Source organism: Ornithodoros turicata, chromosome 6 (genome assembly GCF_037126465.1).
Source record: "Ornithodoros turicata isolate Travis chromosome 6, ASM3712646v1, whole genome shotgun sequence".
Taxonomy (NCBI): domain Eukaryota; kingdom Metazoa; phylum Arthropoda; class Arachnida; order Ixodida; family Argasidae; genus Ornithodoros; species Ornithodoros turicata.
The window spans coordinates 64,901,127-64,926,501 of NC_088206.1; the positions used below are offsets into that span (position 1 = coordinate 64,901,127).

The window sequence follows — 25,375 nt, forward strand, 5'->3', positions numbered from 1 at the left end:
AACCCACAATTTTTGATACAGTTCGTATACAATCCGGAAAACGTTTCCCATAAGGACAGTTTGACATTTCAGAAAAACAGTGTCCTCCACCCTTAGAAATACGCTGTAGTCACCGCTGTGATGAACGCCGCTGGAGTCCCCGAATACACGACCAAGTCCGAATAGACCCTGTACTGCCAGCTGTAGGATAGGACAAGCCCAAGCTTGCCCACATCACGTTTCAACAATCTGCCTTCGCATTAAAAACGCCCTAGAACAGGCCTTTATAGGTGGCGTAGGCAGCCGCTGTGCGAATAGACCTTTTTACAAAAGCGAGCGCCACCTATTGCACGCAAGGGCTCATGGGAACTGGGAGCGTCTTACAGCATTACGAGACGGCCAGAGGCGCGGGTAGAAGAAGAACAACAGGATTCCTAATGTGCGCAACAACAGCGTCAGGCGGGGTAAACCATAAGGCCGCGTACACACATTCGGTAGAGATGTGCGCAACCGCCTGCCGCGCGTATGCATGCCGCCCCAGCTATACTGCCTCTGCCCGCGACTCTCCACAGCGAGAGCTTCTGCGACCGTGTTTGACAAGATGGCGGACGACAGCGAAGTCGAGTTACTGACTGTGTGAACGCTTTTGCGAAATCAATATCGCAGACTTGGGCTCACTCACTGTGGCGACAGCGCATTCTTTTCTTGTGAACAATGCTTAGCTTTCAACTTCCTGACACTATCATTGACAGTCAAAATATCTTGCACTTTATTTACCTGCACTCCCAAATTTTATTTCAGTGCCGGCCCAAAAACTCATTTTAATGCGACGCTGTATAATGTAGGCAGCACTGACATTTTATTTCCTTCATAAATTCGCCTGTTGAAAAACGTAAGCTCCAGTGCGACATACCTTCCAGTCAACGACGCCGTCAATGCTCTTCGTGCGGGTGGGCCGGAGAAAACAAGAACGTCACGCAGCTTCCGTTTGCTACCTGATTGGCCGAGCATGTGCGGATGCCACTAAAAATCGTGCACTGCGCGATCGCCAAAAAGCGGAAAGCGGAAGTAGCTTTTCCACCCAGCGGCAAGAGTTTACGGCACCGCGTTCGCGTTTCCGCGCAGATTCTCCGCATGGGGGGTATATGAATGGGGGTACCGAAGCAGACGACGGAGCAGTCAGTGTCGTTCAAAATTCCCATGCTGCTTTGCAGTGATCGCTTGGTGGCGCTCACATCTTTGGAAAATCGTCTCTTCGTAGCGTTCACTGCACAAAGACAAGGCAGCGAAGAAGCTTTGTGCGCGTGCAAGCGGAACATGATATTGGCCACGCTATTGGCCGTGGGTCATAGCACGTGGTGAGGCCGACAACAGCGAGACCTTTGACCACTTCCTGCTCCCGTGGCTCAGTTGTTAGCGTGCTGGCCATGTCACGTCGAGACTGGGAGGTTCGAATCCCGGTGCCGGCTGTGCTGTCTGGGGTTTTTCCTGGGTTTTCCTCAGACGCTTTCAGACATATGTAGGCACAGTTCCCCTAGAAGTCGGCCCAGGACGCACATTTCCCCAGGGCGTTAGTCGTGACGTTGCCCACATACGTGAGGTCGACAACGGCAAGCCCTTTCACCATTACCACCTTTGACCACCACTACCACCACCGCACGTGGTGCTCTGCTTCAATGTTTGCGGACCAGCTCCCGAGGCCTACGATGACGACATTCCACGCCTAGACAGGCAGATGACCCGGGTTCGATCCCGAGCGCCGTCTTTGCTCTCTGGGTTGTTTCCCTTGGTTTTTCTCAGCCGTTCTAGGACAAATGCAACCCTGTGAAGTCGGTCCAGGTTGCATGATCACCCCTGCAATAGTCGTGAGGTTGGCCGCCTGAGCCTGACCGACTACGACAAACACTGTCATCATCATAACCACTACAGATGTTTGCAGGTACCACCTTGAGACCGCAAAAGCAAATCGAGGAAAATTTGCACTCGTTAAATTGAGTTTATTTTAGCTCCCGCATGGCTCGCGGCGCGAACCTGTCATTTCCAAAACAACAACAAAAAAAAAAAAAAAGAGAAGAAAAGGAAAAGACGAGAGAATGAGAAATAAATATTAGAAATAATCTGCTTACCAGGAGGGAGGCAAATGGGTCGAATATACGCATTGTAAGTCATGTTACTCTGTAGTTCAAGAAGGGCGATGTCGTTGTCGAGTGTAGTTCCGTTGTAATCTTCGTGTCGTATTATACTTTTTACCGGAATATTTTTTACCGACGATGTACTTCGCCTGTCCGTCAATCCTGCAGATGAGATGATGAAAACATGAGGTCTACCATTCAGACAGAAGTCATTCATGGTTGGTTCATCTAATGAATGTAAAACTCCAGGAAACCGCTAGTGGGGCCAATTGGCGACCATATATATCTAAGGATATATCGCCGATTGTTGTAATTGAAAAAGCACTCCCTTATTTTTAAAAAAAAACTCTAACCCCTACTTAGCGAAGACAAGGGAACTCTGGGACAATAAATGGACCTGGTTGTGACAATGGCCGCGTGACCAAATGACACCGATCTAGCCAGAGCTTAGTGCGTGAAGAAAGCCGTCAACGCTGCACCAGCAACTTGAAACCTACTAAAACAAAATCGTATACCTAGTTGTATTTGGATTTCCTCTGGTCTCACGACCTCGTGCCGTTCTCCTTTGGAAACGCAGTGCGCAGCGGTCAAGATCCAAGTTCTTGAAATGATAGAGGCGCCGCACAGAGCCTGTAGGTACAATGTTACAGATGTAATGCGCTCTTGGTAAGGTCTCTGTTCGTAATGAACTCAATAATATTAGAATCCCCACCCCGTAGACCTTACAGTGCTTGTTAATCCAACTGTCGTGGCGTTTAATCCACGCGCCATCTCGATTATATCCCGCGTCTCTTGAAATACACTGATGAGAAGAAGAACCGGATTGATCGATTTGAAGGAAAAATAAAATGGAGGTTTCGGCTTCGCTAGTGTGAGGCGAGCAAATGCACATTACTTGCGCCAGTTACATGGTGAAAAACTGGTGGAACCACGATGACGACGACGATGATGATTCCAACAAAAGCGATCACAAGCAGAGAGTTGTCATAAAACAAACTGTTCAGCAGCAAAACCCGCCAGCGCTCAAACTTTGTGTATCTGATCTCCGGAAAATTTCAATGCGCCGGAGAATGCCCGGTGTCTTACAAGGGATGCGAGGGCCCTCGAGTACTTTTGACACACTGAACGGAGGGCCGTCCACTGCCGTCAACTCCGACTGTAAAAGGCGACCAGCTTCGGTGTACCGTACGCAAGTCATTATTAGGTCTTCGACATCTTCCACAGCATCACCCATGGACCACTTTGGAGCAGGCTGGTTTGCCCATCATATGCATATAGGACCACTATATAGGGGACATTCAGACGGAACTGCTGGATTTAAAGACTCCATGGACGACCTTTCAGAAGCAACTGTCATAAATGTTATCCTTGTTACATATTGATGTTTTTGCGTGCTTCTAAATATTCTTGACCCTTGCTGAATTATTGACTTCCTCACGCACTGGTGTACGTGTGACGCAATTTCCTGTTCTACGGCTTTCTATTGTTTTTTTTTTTATGGTTGACTTCACCTTTTTGAAATTTCACCGAATTCGTTCAGAGACATTTGAACTTCGATTGCTCATTTATTGATTTTTGTACATATCGTGGAATTTCGATCAGACTGCAAATATGCATGATGGACGACCGCTAATCCTGTAATGTACTGCGCAATAGGTTTTAGTACCATTATTGAAGTTCTAAACAGTTCTCGGCAGTGTCCGATTTGTGGGATGCAAAAACTTCCATACGTGTTGTCTTACCAATCGGAGAGCCAGAACGCGTATGTCGAGGAAGCACAAACCAAGATTACAATGGGCATCAGGTATTTATTTTACGCGGCACATTTTGGTGCCGCCGACAGAAACTTTTTGTCGTCGAGAGCCGTACTTTTAGACATTAGCACGAGTCGTCCAATATAGGCAACTCTTCATGCGCGTCTTGCTATAATTCGTGTACAGAAAACGAACTTACACCTGATATACTGACTTTCACCATCCAAGGCCATGCCGTCTCGACATCTTCACCGCCTGCGATTCTGGCCTGATGTTCATCTTCCTTACCGGTGTCAATATTGTGCCTCTGGGTGCTCCCACATACGGAATAGTCTGCCAGGATGCAACAGCGTGAGTGGGTGACAGGGCAACACAAGCTGAAGTCAAGGGGCAGACAAGGAGGAGGAGAAGGAACTGAATCTATCCAATATCTGAGCAGCAAAAGGGAATGTTGGGAATTTTCCCGAAACTCTTCCCGATTTCGAGTATTCCTTATTTTTATCTGTCTTGATACCCTGCTTTTTGCACCAAGGCGCCTCCGAACGGCAAACATCTTCCTCTAGAGGTCTGTCATGAAGGCGGAGGTGGTACATTTGAAAGAGCTCGCCGTTTTCGGTCTGTCATGGAGCCGTCCTAGCACACAACGCATGCGCAAATCACGCTAAACCTAAACTAAAGTTAAAATTCGTGCGGGTTGGTGATCCATTCGAAAAACCATAGAAACCCCGAATGCAATGGGACAACGAAAGGGACAAAAGGATAAAAAAAACAGCATTGACTACCAACCACAGACCAACGTGTGTTGTTTGCGAAGCGTTAATTACTCAAGCGAATATTATTTTTACGAGCAGTAAATCTGGTTGTCTCTTGTACAGAGAGGCGGTAGTAATAAGAAACGCGGGTTCAAGTTGTACCAGCAACCCTTCTGTGTTCTTTTCCGATAAGGTGACGAACTTTCTGTTGACCTAAGTGCGTCCTGGCAGTTCTGGATTGTTCGACAGGAGAGGGAAAGGAGAATATATTTTTGTGTGATAAGCGGGGACGCTTCGCAAATAAAAGTCAATGCTGCAGTCAATGCCGAGTTGTCTCGTTTTTTGTCCCTTTCTTTGTCCCCTTGCACTGGGTTTTTCTGTATCGTTCTTAGAACGTTAAACCTACCGCACATGCTCCTGTGCTGGTTCTAGTGCATTCGCTGAGTGTGCTTGACGACGGTCTCACCATGCGAGCATATGAGATCTTACCAATAGCACCGTTGGTGAGCTTCTCTGCCAGCCGCTGCATGCTGTCGTAGTCCCGAAGAATGAACAAATGGTCATCTACTGGACTAGATACTAAACCCTCCAGAGCTTCTCGATTGGGAGTACTGGATACACCTATGACGTAGACTTCAGCATGGTATGGATTTCGTTTCAGCTTAGTCAAAACTTGCTTTGGACTCCCGCCCAAGTTAGCCATTCCTGTAACAGTGCGTGCAGGGCACAGGTTACGTAATGTATCTAGTTCACTTCCTAGTTCAGTCTGTTGCATCTTCACGCGTTAGGGATGCGGAGCCGTACGGTTGTCATGGTAATGTAATGCTACGAAACGAAACGCGCCGAGAACGCAGAAGATCGTACGAGCTGGTCTAGGTCGCTTGCTCCTCTGCGCAACTCCTTGCGCTTTCAGCGACGCGGAAACGTGGCGATTCACCAATGAGCGAAGGTGTCGTGCGCAAATGTGCTAGTCTCTCGTTTGACTCTGGAAGTGGACTGCCCGGCGCAACGTTCATGACTATGAGATTGGGTGATTACTGTTCCAATGCGAGCGCTGTTCGTACGGAGAACGTACGTGTCCAATCATCCTGTAGAACTAGAGCCGCGTTTGCACTCCATCTGTGCCATACCCCCAACGCAGAGAGGCAGCAGTGTGAACTAGACTGTGAAATTTATCTGAGCTCTCTTGACTCTGTAGTCAAGGCTTTTTTATCATTTTTTTTCTTCTACCAGTGCCATTGTAAGAAGATTTGTTGATGGTTTCGTTTTATTGTTTTGCGATGATGGTGCCTCATTTGACTGTGGACAGGTTAATTTGTCTTCTGCTACTGAACTTACATTTACGGTGGAGTTCCCTTCGAAGGATGTTTTGGACTTCCTTCATGTGAGGCGGTTGTTGCAACCTACCTAGTGCTGGATCTATGGGGAATTGGATCCCAAGCCCGTTTTGCCTGCTTTGAGTTGACATTAAACTGGGGTGTAGCTACTGGCCTCCTATTAAACGCTCTATAATTGTGTGTGCAGCAGCTTTTTACCTTCTGGATCATCTGTTGGGGTATTCTCAGCTCCTGTTGCAACTACCCTATTGGCATAATACCCAAACTGAGATTGGCAGTCAACATACTCCATCCACCTACGCACAAACACACACACAAGTCGCGACTCCTTATTACCATACTATTGTTCGTGGTCTGTTGGCTGTTGCTCGGAAGTTTCAAATGAACATTCTATTCAAGAATGATTTCCGTCTAGACGACCTCACCCCTTTTGGAAAGCATCAAACCCTCTGCAAAAACATAAGAACAATGTTATCACTTGTCAGTTAAATATTGTGCGTGAAATTCCGTTAGCTTGAGAGTTGAGCTATATGGGACGGAGTAAAAGTTTGTTTAAACGGCCGTTTAAGAAAGTATGCCCTAGAAATAAAGAAATAAGGATCAATCGTGCACCAGAAATTGTCAAACATCTTGAGGCCGGTTTCACGTCAGTTCAGGCAGGGGGCTCCCATCGACTTCCTGGATTTTTATTATTTTTTTCTATATTTAGGCTCATCGTACGTGATGACCAACAGCGGTAAAACGAATAATTTCTACGGAATAGTTTTCGCCCAGAAAAATCGAGAAAATTCGGCCTTGAATTCGAGTGTTTGAATTTTGCCGTATTTGCACGCGTATATCCTCCGATATCCCCCGATATCCCGATATCTCTCGAGTCTTAAAAGGGCACTCTAGTGATTTTTTTTATGCTTTAGTATGCCTACAGGCCAGCTGTCCGAGGCAATTTTTTTGGCGCGCAGGTGCAACGCTCTGTGATATAAAAAACGGCGAACATGCTCTCTCGCGAAATTTGTTCTAACTTCCAGGCGTGATTTCTCTGGATCTGTAAATGTTCCTCATTACCATATTTGGTATCACTTCACTCCAGGGTTGAGAAAAATTCCGGATATTTTTAAACAGATCCTCTCCAGTGGGCTTTTTCGAATAAAACCCGGATATTTTTGGGTATTTTCGGACAATATAGACAAGCCTAGAAATGTGACACGGAGTAAAAACAAATGTGTTTTGCTGTTCTTCTTGGTTTCGGGTGACCTCTCGTAGTTTCGGCTTATGAAACTGCCTGTCCCAGTAACATTGAATGAGTTTTCATTGCTTTCCGAAAGGTAGAGTCTCATGCACGCGTGGGTGAATGGTGTCGACGCTACACGCGTGGATTAGCTGTCGTACTTCAGTTACAATGCCTCCAGGAAGCAGAAAAAAGCCACTCCCTGAATGGGCAGAAGTAGAAGAAAACGGGAAAAAAGTTAAATCTCAAAAGTTCAAAAAGTCGAGTTAAAAAGTTAAAAGAAGTTAGAAGTTAATGTTGCGCGTACCTGGGCTTTTGTAAACAGCCAACACTACAATAACATAAAGCGGGAGTTTTCCGTGTGACGTTGAGTTAAGATTGACTTTCACATCGCATCAGGACAACACCTCTAAAAAATCCGGATGAAATTGTGTGGATAAAATAAAAAAAAAATCCACCGGATAAAATCCATGTGGGTTAAATCCAAACAACCCTGCTTCACTCAGCTTTCAATGCTTGCTCGTCTGATATGCAGACTGCACCAGCTAAGTGCGAACGTATAGTTTAAATATATATATATATATATATATATATATATATATATATGCACATGCGTGCAGCCATAAAAGCCATCGTAATCTGTAATTTTGAATTTCAAACACGTCTAGCGTCATTTACTTGTTACTTTAACGGCTTTTTCTCCTGCAATATATATATATATATATATATATATCACTTTTTCCGACATGAAATCGATTGCAATAGAGCATATGCTGAATGCCACTCCTGAGGAGGACACTAGCAAACTCCTAAGGCAATGTCTTAATTAACTTTCAATAATTAACTTTTTAATTATAAAAGCTACGAAGTTGCCCCAATGAGAACATCTGGTCCCCTCCGCCACCTCATACCGGAGCCGTTTTCAGAAGAAAAATCCCTTCGATAGATCGTCCGCAAAAAATTAGTGAAGCAACACCGTTTTTTCTTTATTTTGTTTATTGTGCATCTTCGGAGACTCGTCTTTCCTTCACCCCCAATGTGAGAGGGTGAAGGGGCACAATGCCGCCTCATGCGTCGAAGATTAGGTTAACTTGCCGAAACAAAACAAAAACAAATGTAGCGGGTGACTCAATCGGAGCTGCCCTTATCTTGGGTTGTATTTTCTGTTTTCTTGTAATGTTTTTCCAGGACGTAAGAGGCGATATTGTGCTCTTTCACCCTCTCACACTGGGGATGAAGGAAAGACGCAAAGTACGCACGTGGACTTGAGCCGCGTTTTATATCGCTAATCACCAGTGTACGCTTTTTGAAGCAGATTTTTTTTACGTAAGACGAACTGTCTAACATCGCGCCATGTGCTAGTAAAATATAAGTGAAATAAAAAGGGGCCTTTTCGAGAAACGGACGCTCACAATCCTTGTTTTTTCGAAATATACCTTAACATTTCCATGTTTCAGCAGATACCTGTAGGAGGTATACCGCGATATATATATCAGATGAAAGAGCAGTAAAAGCTGAGCGAGCTGATACGAAATATGGTAATGAGGAATATCTAGAGTCAGAGAAATCACGCGTTGAAGTTGGAACAAAATGGCGAGAGACAACATATGTTCGCCATTTTCATAGCACGGAGCGTTGCACCAGCGCGGCATAATCTGCACTCGGACTCCTCGCTTGTTGGCATACTAAAGCATAAAAAAAATCACTACAATATCTTTAATATCAAACTCGGGAGATATACGCGTGCGAACACGGCAGAACTAAAACACTCCAATTCAGGGCCGGATTTTCTCGATTTTTTTTTGCGCGAAAACTGTTGCATAAAAATTATTCATTTTATGGCTGTTGATCATCATGTACGATGAGCTTTTAAATGAATCCAGGAGGTCAATGGGACATCTCTGCCTGAACTGACGTGAAACCGGCCTTGAGTCATGCAATGGTTGCAGCCCTTTGTGACTATTGTTAAAGCTAGAGAGACAGATTTGATCCGAAGGGTATTGCGTGAGACACTATAGATCCGTTCCTGTGGGAACGGGGTTAGCAACCCGTCTGTAACCGCCGGCTCATTTTTGGAGAAGTTACCGACTTTGCCACTTTGTCCTTCATGTTTCTTTTAAATTTTGTTTGTCTGGCAAGTAAATTTCAGCTGCGTTTGAGACTTTGACCGTGTATGTCTGTTGTTGTATGCAGTTCTATAGTCTCGTTTTTTTTGTTTTTTTTTTTGTAATATGAATTGTGAAACACTTTGCTTTCTAGTTCAAAAGTCTCAAACACGTATAGGTGCTTTTGAAAGATCACATAATGCAGGGAACAATACACTGTACCAATATGAACGTGCGGGGCCATTTGTTGTGAATTCCGGTCCAGGTATTCACGGGGCACACGAATACACGAAGCGAACGCAGCATTCCAGTTGACATCTTCATCAATCTGTCGAACACGTCTCTTTATGTTTTTCACTAACTAACGATCCTGCACTCAAAGCTCTTTTGACCTTTCTGGACACCATCGGACTTCGATCTTTATTGTGAAGGGGCTCCTTATTTCATTCCTCACGTCGCCACCACTATTGGGCTATCGCCCCTGGCGATGATATCTTCCATTCATTACCTCAAAGTAAAGTATTTTTTGTTAAATTTCATTTTTAACATCTCCAACAACCTTGTGATCTTCTACCGAAAGCGATCCACCCGAGCAATCTGAGCGATTCCGCGTGTCGCCATCTATGGGGTCTCCCAAAAACGGGCGAGACCGGAGGGACCTAACCTGAGGCTAATCTCTCAATAGCAACTTGTGGGCGCCGCTTCCGTCACTTGCCGTCGAGATCTTCTCGTCTCGGGCTTCAGGGACGGCGACGCGTCTCTACTGTTCCCCACCTCTGTAGCAGCATTGTACGATTGAGCCACTTGTCTGCTGTGAAGTGTCGGCAGCCATTTCGTTGCCTCTGTATCAACGCCTTCCATTGTAATTCTTACTTCGTACGAGTACGTTTCTGGATGCGCATTGTCTTAAAACCCCAGATGCGACGTCAGCGACTCGTCGCCCAGGGTGAAGTGGGTGAAAATACATCATGAGAGGGCAACTGTAAAATCATCGGTTTCTGTGTTACGTGGACGTTTGAGGCGAAACCTGGCGATGCTTTGTACTCGTAATGACTGCACGAGACGCGCTTTCACTCTCCTTCCTGCATGTCTTCTGTTGCTGCTCTACCGCACGCCGTGCCAGTCCGTATGGGCATGAATGAATGATAATTTATTTCCATTTCAAGTTGTGGTAGGAGCCGTGAACGAAAGTCGCATAATTACTGAAAAAAAAAAAACAAAAAAAAACGCGACGTTCGACATTCCGCCGCTATAGGGGCGACACGTATATAAAAATGGCCTATTAATGTGAACTGCTCCTCCAGTCTTCATTGTCAGTGAAGGTTTATCGTTTGCATTGTGATGCATTATGTAGTCCTTGGCGTCACGTCTAAAACCCCCTTAGAGTTATGGCGGTCCAAGCGTCACGCTCCGGTCCCGGTATTCCGCTGGCAACTGCACGGCCCCATGCGCATCGCCGTGCCAGTCCAAAGTACCCTGCCCACCTTGCCTTCCCACCAGGCTTCGATACAAGATGCTGGCAGCCCGCCCAGTTGCGGTCAAGAGCACCGGGACCAACACTCCACCGTGGACAGGCACGGAGGCCACAGTGAGTTCTACTCCCGGTCTCCTCGTGCTTCACCATGGTCTTCCCTGGCACTCTCCTTGTCGACAACACTACGACGAGCTCACCGCTCACGAGCCGGTCGCGGTTCTGTCACCCCCCTCTCTCGATCACCTCGGACTGCCTACCTGCCTGCCTGCACACCGCTTCGGCCACCCCTGGAACACGCCCAGTCAGCGCTTGTCCCCACCACTCATTCCGCTGCTGTTAGTCGTTCAGAACAAAACGCAAGCACAGCCGTCGCTGTTCCGCATATCTCGCTCATTTCTTGCTCTTCACGTACCGACACGGACCTCAACCGGTAGCTCTGCAGGTACCACTGCGGGAGTGATGGGGGGAGTGATCATCATCACTCCCACCACGGGGGGAGTGATGTTCGGCTCGTGGACAACAATGAAGATGTGTTTCTGCTGCCCCGCGCCACTGCGCCTGCCAGTCAGTTCTAGCGGCACCATCCTAGCGTGAGGTTATGAACATGTGCCCGCCAAGACATTCCGTCATCGCTTGTCAGGACTCATGTAGAGGGACACCACCTCCTCTACAGAATCAGGTTATCGATAAATTCCTTCTTGCCACCGCGTAGTTACATGTTTCTGATGTGGGACAAAGTGGGCTACCTTAGAGTCGTACTGACCGTCGGTTATCAGGAAGATGCTTATGTGCAGCTTTTCATGACTTTGAGGAACACTGCGTATAGCAGTATTGAGATCTTTTTCCATTTGTGCCAACGCTGCCTTCAAATCAGTTCCTCCTTCTGAAAGTGAAAACGATTGTTTATGGAAATTGTTTATGGTCTTTGCAAACATATTAGATATCTGGATATCTAATATGTTTGCAAAGAGCAAGGCCTCTTGACTATGAATGTGAAATTCTGTAAGGTATAAGATGTAAAGGGAACTTACTCGTGTAAGACATGTTACGAAGTTTTTCAAGCACCATATCCATTGAGACGTCTCCGTGGGGCGTTACAACACTCGTGGCGCTGTTGCTGAATGTTACCACGCCAACGCGATGGCCTCGCTGTGTGACATTGATCTGAGAGCATCAGAACAGCTATTAGACATGTCATAGGATCAGCGGTGTCGCCGTACCCCCCCCCCCCACCAACAAAGACACAAACCAATAATGGATCCATTTTGATACCAGGAGTTAAGGGATAAAACGAAGAATTGCTCAGCGTAGTAGGCATCGACAGGCACAGCGTTGCACCAAGATGCGCCGATAACCGGCGACGAATTACGGTCGCACAATATGCGAAAATGACATAGTGATTTCACTTTGAACGCGGCGAGGTTAACTGGAAGAAAGAGCAGACCTAGGTAGCTCCACTTGACTTTTCCCACGTTTGCATGATTGCAATGCAAAAATTCCGAGCTGGCAGTGTGATATGAATCAGGTGTACATTAGTGAAAAATCCGCGCTTGTTGGTTGTAACTTATGATTAAAGGGAGTAAAAACCTTACAGTGCAGTCTTTGAAATGGACGACAACAGTAGTAGGGACTCAAGAATTCGGAAGGCCAGGCCCTTAGGCATGGATACTGAGAGTCATCCCAATAAAGCTGTAGGTATTGAGGATACCTGGTGCCAAGACCGCGAGCGCGTTTCCTTGTCGCGCCAAGACTGGAGGAGAGAATGCACCTTTCCTTGTCGCGCACGCAAGGCTTTCCTTCTCGCATTCGGACGTACATTTTCTCGCCCATCTTTTCCTTCTCCAGTCAATTCCACATCCTCTCACCATGCTTCCACATAACATATCGTGCTTTCTTTCTCGCACCAGGGCATGCAAGACATTTTTACATGTAAAAATATTTTATTAAAGCCAATGGTGCTGGGAATTATACCAACTGTAAAGCCAAAGAAGTGAAGGAGAAAAACCCAGCCAAAATAAATGCTCTCACAACCTGAAAAGAAACAACACAACACAAGTCAGTACACATTCATATAATAACCATTAGGCATAAGCAATATACTTACTGCTTACCAATTTTAACAGCTCCCATTACGGTACGATTCAATACAATTCAAGAGGTATCAAGCAGTCTCTATAGCCGCCCATTGACCTCTGCGAGCCATCACACCGAAGGGATATATTAAGGAATCAAACCCAATGTATACACAATTTTACCAGATAAACACGGTGAATGTGTGATGTGTCCTGTGTGCGCCCTCGGCGACTCCGCCCCTTTACTCTCACTTGGGCGCAGCTCTTGAACTTTTGACCTATATGTTGTACTCCATTATCATCTCTCACTTCCATGATAGGCAAGCCTGAGCGATGGGCAGGACACGTAAACAAACACAAACACGAAGGCTCAAAGTTTTTTCAAAGGCTCAAGGTAAGCTTTTGAGCCTTCGTGTTTGTGTTTGTTTACGTGTCCTGCCCATCGCTCAGGGTTGCCTATCATGGAATTTATCCACCAGCTAGCCTGCATTTACGCCATTCTGTCAATTATTATCTCTGTTCGTCTCTGGACATCATCCCTTTGTGTTTTCATCATCTCATTATCGGTTTGAACTTTCTGTATTAAGTGTACTGGGGTAGCCAGTTTGACTTCGTCGAAACTCACATCCCCATTTTTTCATTATTCACATCACATCACATCACATCACCAGATAAACTATTGTATTATTGATAATCGTCACAATGTTTCTATTTCAAATGACACGAAGACGATATTCTTAGTCAATATGATAACAATCAAAACTTTTATTATGACACCTCTGAGATTCCTATACGTGATCACCATCATTGTGACACTGACAATTTTCCTCAGCTAACATTATCATATAGAGGGGTCTTAATTTCACTTCAAATTACAAGGGCTAATAAATGTAAGGAGTAAGTAATTATCTTCTTTACTTAAAAGTTGTGTCCTTTGATACAGAAACATAGTGTTTTAATTGGGATTCATCGAAAACTTGTGTGTAAGATATGATGATTGCCAATAATAAATAGTTTTGCTTGTAAAATTCTGTATGCATTGGATTTGATTCTGTAATATATCATTTCTGTGCGATGGCTTGCTGATGTCAATGGGTGGCTATAGAGAGCACAAGATACCTTTTCAATCCTATTGAATCGTACCATATGGAAGCTATGAAATTGATAAGGAGTAAGTATGCTGTTTATGTGTATGTGTATTATATGAATGTGTACTGTCTCGTGTTGTGTTGTGTTGTTGTTTTTTTCAGGTAGAGGTGGGGAGTAATACATTACATTTCGACTGAGTAACGCAGGGTAGGATTACTCATTACTTTCGTCGAATGTTCTTTGCGCCACTTGAAAGTTGGGAACATCCAGGTTTCAGCCGGCCATGAAGATCTGGCGGACAATCAGATCTCTCAAGGAGGCGCCCCCTCAAAAGAATCCTCTCGCGGCCTTGACTATCGTTAAGGGTGTAGACGAAAACACGCCAGTGACAGACTTCTGTGTGGTACTAACGACTCCTTTCGCCCTGTGAGCCTGACAAGCTGTATGGGAAAACTGATGGAGAGAATGGTTTTGCATCGCCTCGACTGGTGGCTCGAAAAACAACGTGCGTTCCCTCAAGAAATGCCTGGATTTCGTCGCCACCGAAGCTCCATGGATCCAGTTCTCGACCTAGTCTCTACAGTCCAAGAAGCTTGAGGCGGTCCGCTTCCTCCACTTCCTTGGCGTGGTAATCGACTTGGACTTGCACTGGGCTCGCCACATTAAACACCTTGAAACTAAAGTGCAGCGATGGCTCCCCACAATTGAACATCTTTCTGGCTGGCTCAGGATGGGGCTGTGATCAGCGTTCCGTGCTCGCAGTTCATGCGGCGTTGGTGAGGGCGACTGTGCTTTACAGCCTTCCTATCCTGCACAGGATATCAACAACATCATTAAATACCCTTCGGTCCCTGTTTGCTCGAAGCCTTCGTCGCTGCCTCGGAGTTCCAAGAATGGCTGAAACACGGGAAGTCCTGGCTCAAGCTGGAGTCGGTTGAGGTTCTTCGTGAACGTGAAATGGTTCGGCACTTCCTACGTTTGCGAGCTCACATTCACCGTCACCCGCTCCTCAGGAAAGTTCGATACCGCCCTGAAAGCGACTTCTATCAAGTAGTGCAGAGGACACGCCAGACTCTCACTGGCTCCATAGCTAAGGACATTATACCGCTGCATGCCCCCTGGTCTCTGCCGGTACCGCCGACTTTCGTAAGCCTTCCGAGCCTTCTGGAAAGAAGAGATCAGGTTCCCCCACAAGTCCTTCGAGCCCGTTTTCATGCTCTGGTAGACGAGAAATTTTCTACGTTCACGGCAGCATATACAGATAGCGCATCCCGAAACAACAAGTCCGCCTCAGCATTCGTCATACCATCCGAAGGCGTAGTGCACGGAAGACGCCTTTCACATCCAACCTCCTCAACACCTGCAGAACTCTGTGCAACACATCGCTGACTTTACCCCGCGGGCATGGGCAGCCTTCACAGACTCCAAATCTGCACTTCACGCTATTGAGAATACCGGCATACGAGGCCCATCCGCACCCCTGGTCACAGATGTGTTAATGGCTTACCAAACTGTCTACGCAGCAGGCCACAGGCTAGTTCTCCAATGGGTTCCAGCCCATTGTGGTTGATGTGGAACTTCCACTCTAAGAATGACTGGACCTGAATTCCGCAGCTCCCAAACACAACGAACCCTTTATTATGATGAGAAGTCCTTTGAAGACAGCTCCCAGCGTTGCAGCCGTCTCGCAGAGCATCTGGTTCCAAGCAGGCCGGATCGCAGAATGCCAGAACGTGCGCTTCCCTCGCGTGGTTAGCTTTTCCCGGCCTCGTCTTTCACACTTGTCAAAAAAATATGTAACATCCTCCCCCGCGCAAAAAAAAAAAAAAAAAAAAAAACGTTCAAGTCACTCAAGAGTCAATTACAGTCAAGTTCTAATGGGTACAGTAACTGCACAGGGCGACGAGTCACAGTTCCACTGGGTAGCCTGACTTGACAGGCACGTACGTTGCCGTCTCGCCCCCTATACAGCTCGGTCACCTTCACGAGCTTCCACATGCTCCTTGGCGCCTTGTCTTCATGCAGTAGGACCACATCACCTTCGCCAATTGCTCTTTGGTTACGTTGAGCGCGACACAAATGTGCCGACCGAAGTTCAAGGAGGTACTCGTGTTTCCACCTCTTCCAAAACCTGTCCACAATCTGTTGTCGGTGACGCCATCTTTTGACCGCTGTACTGGCTGTCGAAGGCTTCACAGGAGCCGCAGGTTGTTCCGGCAAGGCCGGCAAGGCCTTTCCGATCAGCAGGTGCGCTGGAGTGAGCGCGATGGGTTCCTCTGGACTCGAATGTAGAAAGGTTAATGGTCTTGAGTTTACGACAGCTTCTACTTCTGAGAGAAGCGTTTCTAGCTCCTCGAATGTGAGACTTTGGCGACCCAGGGATCGGCGTAGACAGTTCTTGACAGTTCGAACCATCCGTTCCAACATGCCGCCCCACCAGGCTGCCCTCTCGACTATAAATTGCCAGTGAATCCGTTTTGTCGGGACAAAATCTTGAAACTCGGTGCTGCGTATGGCTTTCCAGAGCTCTCGGATGTCTCGCGCCGCTTTCTTGAAGGCCAGAGCGTTGTCGCTGTAGATGGTAGACGGTACCCCTCTCCTTGACAAAAATCGCCGGAATGCCATGACGAAGGCTCTCGCTGTTAAATCCGTCGCCAGCTCCAGATGTACAGCTCTCGTGGTCGCACAAGTGAAAAGTACGACATAACACTTTGGTGATGCCGTGTTGGTTGTGGTCTTCACATATAGGGGGCCAGCAAAGTCCACACCCGTGGTATCAAATGGGTGAGTCGGGTCGGTCCGGGTAGCTGGCAGCGGTGCTGTTGGCGCAGACGCTGGTCGTGCCCGGAATCTCACGCAGACAGCACACCGGTGGATGACCGACTTCACTGCCTGTCTAGCTTGAAGCAACCACCATCTTTCACGCAAAGCCGACATTGTCGTCTGTACCCCGCCGTGTAGCATGCGTCGGTGCGTGTTCATAACAATCAGCCTAGCCAAGGCGTGGCATTTCGGTAGTATGATGGGATGTTTGATATCCTCACAGTTGTCTGAACACTGAAGCCGGCCCTCTAGCCGCATTACTCCACCTTCGTCGAGAAAAGGGTTGAGCTGAGCTATCCTTGAAGTTTCGCTGATTCTACGATTCTTTGTCAGCGCTTGAATCTCTTCCGGAAACACTTCCTTCTGAGTGTGTTTCACCCAAAACGTCTCTGACTCTGCTATCTCGATGGCTGTAGGCGGCCCGGTGGTTCGCACGTTACGACGGCAGTTTTCCGTGAACCTTCTGACCCAGCTGGTAACGCGCAGAGCGCGGTTGTAGTCGCTGTACGTAGCAAGGTCGAACAAAGGGGAAGTTGCTTCTGCGCCAGTTGTCAGAACCGCCGCTTTTGTCATTTCATCCGTGACACTGCTGAAGGCACTGACATCATTCTGATGCTGTTCCGGCCAAAACTGCTCCGGCTTCGAAAGCCAAGATGGCCCCTCGAACCACTGTTTGTTTCGAGACAACGTCTTGACAGTTTGTCCTCTCGTCACCGCGTCCGCGGGGTTCTCATACCCAGGGCAGTGCCTCCACTGCTGCACACTGCTCTTTTCTTGGATCTCAGCTACCCTGTTTCTGACGAAGGGTTTCCACCTGCTTGCTGTACTCTGGATCCAACTCAGTGTAATAGTGGAGTCTGTCCAGAAAGTCATCTCCTCATCCGGTAGAGCCAGTGCTTGATGTAGAAATTTCCCGATTCGAACACCGACCACAGCTCCCAGTAGCTCTAGTCTGGGTAGCGTGATGACTTTCAGTGGCGCCACGCGTGATTTGGCGAAGAGTAGAACCACTTTCGTCTCCATGGTGTCACTTGTGCTTCGAAGGAATGCACACGCTCCATAGGCCTAGGTCTGTGAAGATGTGGAGTTGGTACCGTACCGAACCACTCTCCGGGAGTACGCATCGTTGCACGGACACGTCCCGTAGGTCGGGTAGCTCAGCGCGCCACGCATGCCACTTCTTGGCCAAATCGTCAGGAATTCTCGTATCCCAATCCAGCTTGGCCTTCCAAAGCTCTTGGAAGAGCATCTTAGCTCTGATAGTGTACGGGGATAAGAAGCCTAACGGGTCGAACAGCCTAGCGGACGCTCCCAATATAGCCCTCTTGGTGTCTCTCATGTCAGAGATTACTTCCATGAGATGATCCGCTGAGAACCGTAACCTGTCGCTGCGCCTATCCCACGCCACACCGAGGACCTTGGTCTGCGACAGCTCTGAAAACTGCTTCTTGTCGTTCAGGCTGCCAACGTGTGTATTCAAGAACATGTCTTGGAGCTCAGCTGAATTTGAAGTCCATTTCGATAACTTCATGCCTGCCTTCTCTAGGAGGTCTTGAGCCCTTTGGACGATTTTCTTTCCTTCTTCATCGTTGGCTACGCCAAGAAGTAGATCGTCGATGTAGAATGCGTCAATTAATTTGTTAACAAGGTCTCTATCGGGCTCGTCCACAGACCGTAGATGGTGCTGCAAAGTCGCAGTCAACAAGAAGGGACTTGACGTCGTACCGAAAGGCACTCTTGTCATTCTCCAGCACTGGACGTCTGGGTGTGGGTTGTTCTGCGATGGAGCTTGAGAGAACCACAAAAACCTCAGCGCATTCCTGTCTTCTTCTTTGATGCCAATCTGCAGGAACGCCTTTTGAATGTCAGCGGTGATTGCTACTTTGTGTAATCTGAAGCGCAGCAATACGGGAATTAGATCAGCTCCTAATTTCGGGCCTTTCTCCAGATGATCGTTGAGTGAAGGAACACCTGGCGCGTGCGACGAGGCGTCGAACACCACACGAACCTTTGTGGTTGATGACTCGTTACGGACTACAGCTCTGTGAGGCATGTAGTAGATCCGCCCAGGCTTCGCGCAGTTGGTGGTGACTACCTCCGCGTGCCCGTTTGTTAGGTAGTTCCGGATGACCTCGTCGTACTGCTGGATGGCGTCACTGTGGGCTAAACGTTTCACAAGCCCTTGCAACCGCTTTTCGGCGACTTCAAGGTTGCTGCCTAGCTCCCCCTTGAGACTTTTCCATGGCAAGGCCACTTCGTAGCGTCCGTCCAGCATCTTAATGTTTCGCTTAAACTCATCCAGCACTAGCTGGTCATATTCGGTGTTGGTCATGACTTCATCCCGAATGCCGATGCTATCCAACTCCCAGAAGTTTTTTATCACGTCTTGTTCTTCGGCTGTGCATCCCATCCTTAGGACGCACACGGCTGTTGTCGATCGTTCCGTGCACTCACTGCTGAGACGAGAGGGTCCTTAGAAGGTCCAGCCAAAGACCGTATCAATGGCTACCAATCTGTCGTCCTGTTTGTCCCTCTTCACGTCTCCTGTTAAGAGTCTCCACAATTCGTCGCTGCCAACCAGTAGACCAATGCCTGCTTCACAGTTCACGCTTGGGAATAGAACGTCGTCCGCAATTAGATGTCCTTCTCCTCGTAACAATTCCACAAACTGCTGAGTGGTAGGCACTTCGGGAAGATCCTGGCAGATGAACGGGATAGTGACTGCACGTATCACGTAGTCAAGTGAACTGTACTGGCTTCGCAGGTGCACTTCTACTACTCTCCCCAGGTGGACTTTGGTGGTTGTGGCTTGGTTTGCGAAGGTGTGGATGTGTAGTTTCGCCTCACCAACAACTTGTAACTTGAGCTTTTGCGCAATATCCTCTCGAATGAACGTTTTTTGACTCCCTCCGTCCACCACCCCTCGTAGCTGGGTACACGCAGTGTCAGATGAAGCCCAAGCCCGAAAAGTTTGTAGTAGTACCTCCGTGTCATGAGGTCGCTTGTCTTTGTTACTTATGATCTGGTTGCTCGCTGCCATCACACTGGTCATCGCCACGGCGTCAGAAGCACGTCCAGGATGTGATCGCGACGGGTCGCAGACTACGTCAACGTACCTGCTGCCACAACTGCTGCAGGTCACTTTGGCGCGACAGTACCTTGAACGATGTCGTCTTCTGGTGCACCGGAAGCACCGCATCTCTTTCGCCAGCCTCTTCATTTTCTCGGCTACTGGTAGGTTCTCTTGGCAGTCTACCGTGTCGTGTTGAACTGAGGAGCAGAATGCACACTTTATAGCGCTCTCGGTGGTACTTTGAAGAACCATCCCAGTGGGAACACTCCTGCCTCCTTGGGCATGGTACGGTTTAGTCCCCGATGGCGGCTTGGAGTCTTTGACCCCCGATCGCTCTAGACTCTCCAATTCGATGCCAATGAAGTTGAGAACCTTAGTCAACTCATCTGTGCCTCCCTCGGCTGTAGCAACTTGAGCTTCCGGTGTGGCCGTCACGCTCTGAACGGCTGTAGTGTCGCGGAGGGCAGTCGTTCCATACCGCACGGTCCTGTGATACTCGACAACCATTTCCGAAGGGATCGCCGACAGAAGGATGTCCGCCAACATTGGTGCGTAGCTGCTTGTCATTACACCCAGGGCTTTCAGGCCACGAACATTGGCTTGAACGTGGTCGTACAGACGTCGGAGCCCTAACGGGTCTCTTCGGGACTTTACCCCTGGCAAAGTTCGTAGCTTGGCCAGATACTCTCGCTCAATCTGGTACGTATCTCCAAAGCGCTCTACCAGGATCTCGATGGCGTCGTCATAGTTGCTAGCAGTTGCCTGCAACCCACGGATGGCGGCTGCAGCTCGGCCTTTCAGCAAAGTGGTCAAGTACTGAAACTTCTCAGTCTTGTTGAGTCGCCGGTTGTCATGCACCGCAGTGCGAAATTGCTCCCAGAACATCTGCCATTGGGTGAGCTCACCCCCGTAAGTCATCAGTTGCAGCTTTGGGAGATTGACGCCTGCCGGAGCTTGCTCGCTGGCTCGTGGCGTGGCAGGCAAAAGAGCCTCTGAGGTCACCGAAGTTGCCTGCTGTTCCACGGAGTGAAGGTCGGCTAGACGGGTTTGCACCTCGGCCATGGCATTGGCCGCCTGTTCCTCATAACTAAACACGGTTTCGCATTCCGTTGCGAGTTCGTCCTCCTTGATGTAGACTTCAATCTCTTCATTCACCTTTCGGAGTTCCCGATCGGCCACTTCCAATCGAGCCAGTAGTCCATTCAACGTGGTCCTATTTACGCTGAGATTCTGTCGAAGGTCGATGACCTCGTTGACTATCCTCGTTACTTGTGCACGGCGTGCTGCTCGCTTGGTCTTGAGCCGGTCCATGATTCCTCTCCGAATGTTCGAAGTCTCGTGCTGCGAAGACAGGTCCCGGGTTTCGGCACCAGTGATGATGTGGAACTTCCACTCTAAGAATGACTGGACCTGAATTCCGCAGCTCCCAAACACAACGAACCCTTTATTATGATGAGAAGTCCTTTGAAGACAGCTCCCAGCGTTGCAGCCGTCTCGCAGAGCATCCGGTTCCAAGCAGGCCGGATCGCAGAATGCCAGAACGTGCGCTTCCCTCGCGTGGTTAGCTTTTCCCGGCCTGTCTTTCACACTTGTCAAAAAAATATGTAACAGTGGTGTCGTGGGAAATGAGCAGGCCGACAGCGCCACAGAAGCAGCACTCGTATCGGAAACGGACCAGTATTGTTCTGCTGAGAGGAGACCGTCGTTCCATTCTGCGACGCCTCGTGACACCCCTGGCTTCCCGCAAATGGACAACCGACATTCTCTCCCCATCTATGTTGAGCAGAGTTGATCCAACGCTCGGTTTCCGCATGCCACAAAACACCTCCTATCAAGATGCTGCATTAATCCACCGAATGCGACTCGATGTGGCCTTTACAGCTCAGTGGCGTTACCGCTTGAGACAAGTTGACTCTCCCACCTGCTGCCACTGTGGTGCTCTAGAGGATCTGGAGCACATTCTTCTTCATTGCCCTCACTACCAACGTTCCCGGACCTCACTCTCCGAGTCTCTTCGTCAGCTAGACTCTCGCCCCTTCTCCCTCTCGATATTGCTTGGTCCCTGGCCCAATCCAGCCCAGCAACGATAAGCGCTCAAAGCCCTTTTGACATTTCTCGACACCATCGGACACCGATCGTTATTGTGAAGGGGCTCTGTATTTCACGAGGTGGTCAGGTGACGAAGGCAAGAAAATGACGAGGTGGTCAGGTGACGAAGGCAAGAAAAGGGCCCGCGAGCCGCAACGACGACAGTCTGCTGGTGGCACCAACGGACGGGGAGCTCGAGACTGGGGGCCAGCAGATATTAAACGGTTTACCACTAGTGAACTGGACTTGTATTCTTGACTGGCGCAGTCGACAGGATGTGAACACCCAGGAACCCACCAACTGGGCAGACATTGTGGTAGGTGGTAAAGTAATAGTCGCTAGGGTCGATTCAAGAGCTGACGTCACAGTACTCCGTCCGGAGGATATCCAGTCGGAGTGTTTGCTGGAAAGAGGTGGTGAGGTGCAATTAACTGGAGCTTTCGGGGCGCCCGTTGAAACTGACTTGTGCTATGTGTGAACTGGCCTTAAGGGGAGAGAGAAGCCAGCCAGGGCGGTTGCTATGCGCTACCACGGAGGAGTTAGCGTATGATGTGGGAGCGTTGATTACGCACCAAGACTTTGAGGAACTTAGGGGAATAGCAACTGAGGCTAGGCAGGAAGCCGATGAGGGCCTGGCTATAGAAAGTCAGGTCGACACAAGTTCTGGGGCACATGTATTGGTACAGCAGGATTTTGGACGGTTACTTAGTGCCCCGACAAAAGACTCTGTGGAGACTCAGACAGTTTCGGTTGGTAAGGTTTCAAATACAGAGGTGGACCTACGTCAAGAGGCTGACTTACAAAGGCTTCTGGACGAAGCTACACAATGTTTTTCTGAGACACCGGGCAGGTGTACAGTCGGGGTGCGTAAAATAACCTTACGACCCAATGCAGAATTGAATTTCAAACAGCTCTATAAGGTACCCATGGCCATGAGAGCAGAGGTCGAACGACACATTCAGCAATTAATACAGTGGGACTTTATTGACCCGATTGAAGGAATGTTCGCACATCCAATTGTATGTGTGGCGAAGAAAGATGGTTCAGTACGTATGTGTGTGGACTCTCGCCAGTTGAATGCGGCAACGCAACCGGATCGTTACCCGATGCAAACAGTAACCAAACTTTTGTTCGAGGTAGCAAAGGCAAATTTCCTTACGGTGTTAGATATGAGCCGAGGTTATTGGCAGATTACAGTTGATCTGGAATATCAGAAATTCACTTCTTTCGCAGCACCTAGCGGCCTGTGTGCTTGGAAGGTAATGCCGTTTGGATTATGCAATGCAGCCGCCACATTTCAGCACGTCATGAACGAAGTTCTGCGAGAACATAAAGGGTATGCCGCAGCATACATAGATGACGTAGCCATCTACTCGATGGCGTGGCAGGATCATTTAAGTCACTTACAAAAGGTTCTCGAAACGACTCAGGAGGTGGGTTTAAGAAGTGTGAGTCTGCGCACAGTAAGGTGAAATACCTAGAACACATCGTCGGATCTGGTAGCCATGCGCCGGACCCGGTGATGATTCAGACTATGCTTGCTTTAAAGCTACCAAAGACTAAATCAGAGTTACGGAGGATGTTAGGCTTATTTAATTATAACAGGGATTATATTCAACGCTTCGCATCTTTAGTTTTCCCGTTTATCGAGCTTACGAAAAAGAAGAGCTCAAACAAAATATCTTGGGATGTTTACCTAGATGGAGCTTTCGAGAAACTGAAATCTGACAATGAAAAAATCTGAAACCTGAGCTCGCTTCTGTGACTGAATTGACTGTTCCCCGGCTCGACAGATACTTTATCTCAACGACAGATGCCTCTTTGGCAGCTGTGCCAGCCTGTGTAACGCAGGAGGACTGTGGTACAGAACAACCTGTTGCTTTTTTTTAGCAAGAAACTGACCCCGACACAAGCGAGGTGGTCTACAATTGAGCAGGAAGCTTACGCAAGCATTTGGGCACTGTGGCAGCTGGACACTTGGATTTTGAGAACACGAGTTAAGGTTCGTACTGATCACAATCCAATGACATATTTAACTCACACTGCTCCCTCCATTGCGCGTTTGACATGCTGGGCTCTAGCACTGCAGCAGTACGACATCGAATTACAGTGCATAAGAGGCAAAGACAACGTGGTCGCTGATATGTTGTCGCGGTTGAGTTAACAATGAGGGGTAACGCGGGTGTTTCCTGTTCCGAACCCGGGGATGCTTGGGGTTGCTAGGTGCGTTGTTTTGGGGGAAGTGTGCAGTGAGTAAATGTTGGTCATCCGCGGGATGTATCAAGCAAGGTCTCGAGTGCACAAGTTCAACTTTGTGGCAAGTGACTGCTGTGCAGTGTCAGTCCTGGACTCTCTCCCTTCCCGAGTCGAATCACCACCAAGTGGCGCTCGGCATGCTCAACACCCTCAACTTCCAAGGGGGGAGGAGTCAGGAGTGAGGACGATGAAGGGCTCCACCGACGAGGTGGTCAGGTGACCAAGGGAAGAAAAGGGACAGCGAGCCACAACAACGACAGTCTAGTGCGTGGCACCAGGGAACGGCGAGCTCGAGACTGGGGACCTACAGATAATAAAGGGTTTAATACTAGTGAACTGGACTTGTATTCTTGATTGTGGTCTTGACCCAAAATATCCTCCTATATCTAAGGATTTATTGGGATGGCTCTCGGTATCCATGTCCTCGCCACGTGTATCCTCTGAGTATCAGTATCCTTGGGTCCCTACTACTGACAACGAAACGGGACGATCATCAGTGTTGTGACTTGCGGTGTTCGTCCCTTGTCGTTGTTATTTTTAAGGACTTCAGTGCTCCCTCCTATACCCCCACTCCTTATTGCTATCCTCTCTCCACGACTGTACGGCACTGATAGCCACAGTTGCTTCGCGGCACTAAGACTAAATAAAATGTACTGGAGTGAAAGTTGTTCCTCTTTTACTCAGGAGCACACTCGCACATACAGTTTATGAGGACGAGTGGCCTTTCAACGTGGACATGTCGTAGCCGTTCAGTTCTGTTTTATGTTAAGTAATGGGTTACGTAAAAAAAGGGTTGAAAGTTGTGGTTGTCCCCGTGTTTGTCCTTTCTTCCATGTCACCGCTCTCGCAATAGTCTTTGACATTCATTGATGGTCTTGTAATTGTTTATATCCATCACTGTTCTTCGGACAGACATTACATACCTTCATAATTATGGCTCCCGTCAAGGCGACGACTTTCCAAAAGTCCCTTTCGCCCATGCTGGAAGACGCGTCGATAACGAAATAGGCCACGTGGCGAACGCCTGGTTCATTCAGGTTGAGCACCCATGCTCTGCTCTCTTCTACGGGCGCATTCAATATACCTGACATGTTTTGTATGATTCTCAGTGGCTTCATCAACCTTTCCGCCACGACCGATGGCATGTCGTAGTAGAACTTCCCTGAAATGCCGAACAGAGTGAATATATATTAGACAAGCATTTCTTACGCCGGAT

At 48.2% G+C, this 25,375-nt stretch overlaps 1 protein-coding gene across 1 annotated transcript in view; it reads right to left on the reverse strand.

The window, feature by feature from the left end:
- The window catches only part of LOC135397053 (complement factor B-like), a 62,529-nt gene that overhangs the window by 6,716 nt on the left and 30,438 nt on the right, over positions 1-25,375 (reverse strand). The window contains exons 12-18 of the mRNA XM_064628383.1: positions 25,083-25,321; positions 11,790-11,922; positions 11,522-11,641; positions 5,107-5,322; positions 4,065-4,198; positions 2,627-2,741; positions 2,106-2,273 (exon numbers count right to left, since the gene is read on the reverse strand). Coding sequence (XP_064484453.1) covers positions 2,106-2,273; positions 2,627-2,741; positions 4,065-4,198; positions 5,107-5,322; positions 11,522-11,641; positions 11,790-11,922; positions 25,083-25,321 — 1,125 coding nt within the window. The remainder of the gene's footprint in view (positions 1-2,105; positions 2,274-2,626; positions 2,742-4,064; positions 4,199-5,106; positions 5,323-11,521; positions 11,642-11,789; positions 11,923-25,082; positions 25,322-25,375) is intronic.